The sequence below is a fragment of the Salvelinus alpinus genome, chromosome 1 (genome assembly GCF_045679555.1).
Source record: "Salvelinus alpinus chromosome 1, SLU_Salpinus.1, whole genome shotgun sequence".
Classification (NCBI taxonomy): domain Eukaryota; kingdom Metazoa; phylum Chordata; class Actinopteri; order Salmoniformes; family Salmonidae; genus Salvelinus; species Salvelinus alpinus.
In genome coordinates, this window is record NC_092086.1 from 22,097,459 (window position 1) to 22,103,577 (window position 6,119).

At 44.2% G+C, this 6,119-nt stretch overlaps 1 protein-coding gene across 1 annotated transcript; it reads right to left on the minus strand.

The window, feature by feature from the left end:
* Positions 1–2,033: 2,033 nt before the first annotated feature.
* LOC139571320 (suppressor of cytokine signaling 3-like) lies at positions 2,034–5,569 on the minus strand. The gene is made up of 2 exons (XM_071394085.1): positions 5,340–5,569; positions 2,034–4,498 (listed from the first exon to the last, which is right to left on the minus strand). The coding sequence occupies exon 2, from the start codon at positions 4,336–4,338 to the stop codon at positions 3,700–3,702; it is 639 nt and encodes a 212-aa protein (XP_071250186.1). The 5' UTR covers positions 4,339–4,498; positions 5,340–5,569; the 3' UTR covers positions 2,034–3,699.
* Between the last annotated feature and the right edge of the window lie 550 nt (positions 5,570–6,119).

Sequence of the window (6,119 nt, forward strand, 5' to 3'; positions counted from 1 at the left end):
GACTGACAATACATTGTCCTAGAGACTGACAATACATAGTCCCACAGACTGACAACACATAGTCCTAGAGACTGACAATACATAGTCCCAGAGACTGACAATACATAGTCCCAGAGACTGACAATACATAGTCCTAGAGACTGACAATACATAGTCCCAGAGACTGACAATACATAGTCCCACAGACTGACAACACATAGTCCTAGAGACTGACAATACATAGTCCCAGAGACTGACAATACATAGTCCCAGAGACTGACAATACATAGTCCCAGAGACTGACAATACATAGTCCTAGAGACTGACAATACATAGTCCCAGAGACTGACAATACATAGTCCCACAGACTGACAACACATAGTCCTAGAGACTGACAATACATAGTCCCAGAGACTGACAATACATAGTCCCAGAGACTGACAATACATAGTCCCAGAGACTGACAATACATAGTCCCACAGACTGACAACACATAGTCCTAGAGACTGACAACACATAGTCCTAGAGAGTGACAACACATAGTCCCACAGACTGACTGACAATACATTGTCCTAGAGACTGACAATACATAGTCCCACAGACTGACAACACATCGTCCCAGAGACTGACAACACATTGTTTGGAGGGCATGCAGCATCAAGCTTGATTACGGGTGTGGCTGTAGCAGGGTAACGGTAAACAAGAATTAGCGCTGTCTCTGTTTAGGCCCCTTTTGGTAGGCTCCAGGGTGAAGTTTCCCCTTAGATACAGATCTAGGATGAGCTTCCCCCTGCCCCCAATCAACCCTAACCATTAGTGGAGAAAATGCTGAACTGACCCAAGATCAGCATCTAGGGGCAACTTCACCCTACTCCTTTGGGTTGTGTGGTGGATGCAGGGGTAATAATGTGTCTAGGGCCTGTGCTTTAGTAACCTGGTCACAGATTGATTTGTGCTGTCTCGCCAGCTCCTATAGTATAGTTGTTCTCGTGCCAAACATACATGACAATGTAATGTCTCTCAGTGGAGGCTACTGAGGGGAGGACGGCTCAAAATAATGTCTGGAATGGAATGGTATCAAAGCATGTTTAAATATATATATATATATACGTGTTTGATACCATGATACTCCAGCGGTCTACGGCACTGCATCTCAGTGCTAGACGTGTCACTACAAATACCCTGCTTTGAATCCAGGCTGTTCCACAATCGGCCTTGATAGGGCGGCACACAATTGGCCCAGCATTGTCCGGGTTTGGCCGGTGTAGGCCGTCATTGTAAATAAGAATTTGTTCTTAACTGACTTGCCTAGTTAAAAAAAAAAAAAAATCCATTATTGTTAACCGTTCTCCCCTGAGCAGCCTCCACTGAATTATTGCTATACAGTGTTTATTAAGGGAGGTTAATCCTCTTTCACTGGAACAGAGGCTTGGGGCGGGGACATCACTCTATCACTTCTAGTGTAATTCTCTGGATCCACCACACACTTTGCATGGTAAAGGGAGGGGCTTAGACAACAGATTAGATACTGAGAGAAATGTTTCCTGATCTGTTTAGATAACAGTCCCTTTAGGAGCTGGTTTCTCGGACACAGGTTAAGCCTAGTCCAGGACTAAAAAGCACGTTTGAGTCCAGGATTAGGCTTCTGTGTCTGGGAAATTGGCCCCTAAAAGTCTAGTTGTTAGAGAAATAATAATGAAAAGATCAAAATCTTAATTTGAATTGTCTGATACTCTATGTGCTGATGTTTGAGGTGTTGAATTTACTAGGCTACCGGTGACAATTAGCTGGCTGGCTAAGTCATTCAATGGTAATTCATGTGCATGGTTCCTGTCAAATGAACGTAGTAAACGACAATGAAATGAATACAAATGCAGCATTATTTCTACCCAGCTGTTTTGATGTTATGTGTTCTGACTTCTTGTGTGGTTAACTAAAGGTGGGATGTTTTAGACATGTGTAGTGATGAGAATCTAGTGTAAAATACCCAAAACGTATAGTCATGTATGATGTAACCCCCCCCCCCCAAAAAATAAGGTCACACAACAAGGATGTCATTCATTAAAAAAATAGTGCTCTTTATTATAAATTATTGAAATGTCATATGAATATAAATATGTGCAAAGTTTTTAGTTCTGCTTGCTTCTGCGATCTCTTTTTCTTCAAACTCGTTCATGCTTATACTGCAGCCAGTCACCTGGCTAGACAATAATGAATATCTTTATAAAAGATAGGAGAAAACCTGTTTGCATTTTTCTGTCAGTCATGTAAACGTTTTAAGAAAAATAAATTGAACAGGATGAACCTTAGATGCTCTCTTCGAGAGGAAGAGAGATTCTCAGATTTTAATACATTCAATAGCAAGTGATATCTGGTATCCTGTCTGTGGCACAAATACCACCACATTCATCAGGGTATATTTCCTATCCACTGAGGGCTTACCCAGACTCTATTTCCTCTGTATATAGTGATGTTATTATCTCAAGTATAAAAGCAACCCCTCATTCGTTTTTTTGTCATGCAAGAATTCGTTGTTCGGTCAAGAAACCGTTTTGTTGGTGAGTTCAGGGCAGGTTTGGCATGTTCAAATCAAAAGCCCTGCCAATCAACCAATCATTACACACATCATCAACACCTTAAGTCTCAAATATCATTTTCTCCATTCGGCCATTTGTGGCCTCACACTTCTGTAACATTGGGTCATAATTGGTTTGCAGTTCTGGCTTTTTCTTCTGACAAAATACACAAAAATTGACTCAAAGTGTAATGTTGGAGGTGGTGACGTTAAATGTCTCCTTTGGAACATGGGTTAGAATTCCGGTTGCTAGGCAGTTTCCTGGCAAGGCTGAGACAGAGATCCCAGTTTTCCCAGAGGAGGCCAACTAGCTTGGTGCTCCGACCAACGCGTTTAATACTTCCAGGCTCAGGGCTGATGTCCATGACTAATATCCAACAGCCAGCTAAGGACAGTCATTACAGCCAATCCTGCTGCAATGGTTGAATGGATAGGAGAGGCTGGTGTGTTTGTGTGTCTCTCAGGCCGGTGCCGTGCCACAGCCAGACCCCATGGTTAGCAGCAGTGGGAATGTGTGCTTCGTCAGAGGTGTGAAGGCAGACAAGATGCTGGCTCAGAGCCTTCATCGACTGAAGAGAGAGAGTGGAGGAAGTTATTAGTCATGCAGTGAGGTTAGAGTTGAGGTTGGCAAATAGTTATTTTCTGGTCCAATCGAAGGCCTGACTGACACACATTAGCAGCACGCCGACTGTCCGTTCAGCCTCTCAATGAACCAGTCCTCCTTCTCTCTCTCTCTGCATGAATGAGAGACTGGAAAGTCTGATGACGACGCCCACCTCTAGTCTTTTGGTTGGCAGCCTGTTGAGAGTGACTGGCTGACGTTGGACCAGTATAGCTCTACTCCTCATGGTAACGTTATATCACTCCTGGGCTTGGGAGATCGGTACAGTACAGCCCTTCTGAGAACCACAATACCAAGCATCTTCTTCTATTTTCTCAGACTGACTCATGCTGCTGCCTTCCCCTCTGCCTTGTCACCCTGATGTGGGTGAACCATCCCTCTAAGACACAGATACAGACAGTCATATTTCCCCCCCCAGTTCTGTGGGGTACTGCCACACTGTCTCTCACACCGGCCCAAGTCCCCTTCATAACACCTTTATCAAGTCTGATGCCATCGAGGCACTACATGTCCAGAGAGGGGCCTAGATGGGCGCGTCGTACTCCTGCAGGAACTCTTTGAGCGGGTGGGGAAGCTGGTCCCGTTTGCTGGATATGTCCAGGTGTCCGTTGACTGTTTTCCTACACAGGTGCTGCAGGCTGGACATAGTGGAGGAGAAAGGTTTGAGGAGCTCCAGAGGGATCTTCTCCCCTCCAGAGTAGATATAGTAGGAGGCGTTCCCTCCCCTTGTGTTTTTCTCCACCAACGAAGCCCCTTTGGTGGGTGGCATGTAGTGGTGGATCAGCTTGAGCACGCAGTCGAAACGGGGCACAGCCTGCATGCTCTTGGGGTCCGTCTGGAGTAAGAAGGATCCGGAGTCACACTGGATGCGCAGGTTCTTGGTGCCAGACGCCGTCTTGACGCTGAGCGTGAAGAAGTGTCGGTTGTCGGAGCTGTCGCGGATCAGGAAGGTGCCGACGGACTCGGCGGCCAGCATGGCGTTGGCCTCCTTGCCATTGATAGAGCCCCAATAGAAGCCGCTCTCCTGGAGCTTGTGCAGGGTGGTGACGACGAGCTGGTACTGCACCTTGGAGCTGAAGGTCTTGTAACGGTGAGGCAGCCGCATGGTGGTGTCGAAGGGGCTGCTGCTCATGACGGAGTCAAACTGGCTGTGGGCTACCATGGCGCTGCGCACCGCTTCTTTGCGACCTGCCTGGTGAGCACTGGGCACCACACAGACAACAGAAGACTAGAAGGAGGAGGTCGGAGTGTAGAGGTCACAAATCTCCCTACAGAGGTCAAGGCCTTTAGTTTTGTTGTTGTTGTGTCTGGAGAGGATTGTCCTGGAGAAAAAGCAGAGAAAATCATCAGTGTCCAAAGTATCAGCTCAGAGTGGAGTGATTTGGGCTCAGAGTGGACCTCAGGGCATTTGGCAATATGATCCAAATAACTGACGTTAAGTTTATCAACTCAAGATATCCAGTTCTATCATTTTAATTATAGAAATACATAACAGTCGATAAAAGGTTTATTTATAGTGTAATTGTTTTAGGATTGAGAGTAATCCAACTTGTAAATCGCTCTGGATAAGAGCGTCTGCTAAATGACTTAAATGTAAATGTAATCTAATACTTGTCAACCCATTTAGCTCTCAGGCAAAGATTATGCTTTGGTTATAATTTCAAATATTCTAATTAAACTTCTCTAGTTACATAGTGGAACGTTTTTACCAATGAGGCCCTGGCTATTTTTTGTTCTGTAGCGGACTATTGAGAACCACACGAAGTAATATGATTCGACACCGCGCATGTTGCTATCGTCACTCCAATTACGCACTGCTACATGATTTATAACCATATTATTTACGACAAATCGCCTATATGGCTATTGTATGTGAAAGGTGAAAGTGAAAACATTATATTTCAGTAGAATAGACGTGATTTGCAATTAAGCTACCGTGTACTCTGTCCTACTCATTTACAGGAAAGTTTTTTTGTATCTCTGCCCTCCGGCTCAGTCACCGCGGTCAGTTCCAGTAAAGTCGAGCAGGCTAGTGAGCGGAATCCTTCAACTGTTGCATAATTGTACATACAAAAGTCCCATGAAAAAAATCGCTAATGATTAATAATGATACATTGTCTTCGCTTTTGCTACTTCTAAACAATATAATGTCTTATTTCTTACCTTTTACGGTTTCTCTCTGTACTTGGAACTTTTAAAGTTTATCCAATTGCTTCAATCCCTTGAGTATATTTGTTTCCTTGAGCGTGATATCCTTGTGTTGTTCAAATTGTAACAATTGTATCCTTGCTGATGTGCAATGTCCTTTACAGTGTCAGTTGTGTCCTTTGTCTGTGTTCTACGTTGGACTGGCTGGACGTTGCTCGTACATCATTTGCCTCTTTAATGATCGCTCAGCGCTTGCGAGTAGCGCTCATAATGTGTCGGGAGGCTCCACCCCCTTGTTTTTCCAGTAAGGGCCTCTTGGCAGATTGTCAGTAAGAAATAGTTTTTTTTAAAGGACGATTCCTGGTATTCAACAGAGAAGTCCTCCCCTCCCCCGCTGTTCCTCCAAAATGAAGTTATGGAGTTCCAAGCAACAACTTTTCCTGCAGCGAATTGCTGCATTGTTATCGCCGTATTGTATTAGCTTTGCTGGTAATAGTCATGTTATTATAATGCACTAATTGCATTATAATACCACTAGACTACTATATATTTAGCATGTTATAAACATTATAAGGTAATCAATATGTCCAACCTATTGGTTTGCAGAATAGGCCTATATAGTGAAAAACATGTTAAGGTAATCGCATGATCTGATACATTTGACGTTTTAAGAAGTAGTTTAATTAATCTGAGCACTATTGACAGTTGTTGGTAAATGGTCCTCATAGTGGAACAGCCAGAACACGCATTAACACGCAGCTGCCAGCTGTTCCTCTCTGGCAGCGGCTGAACGCG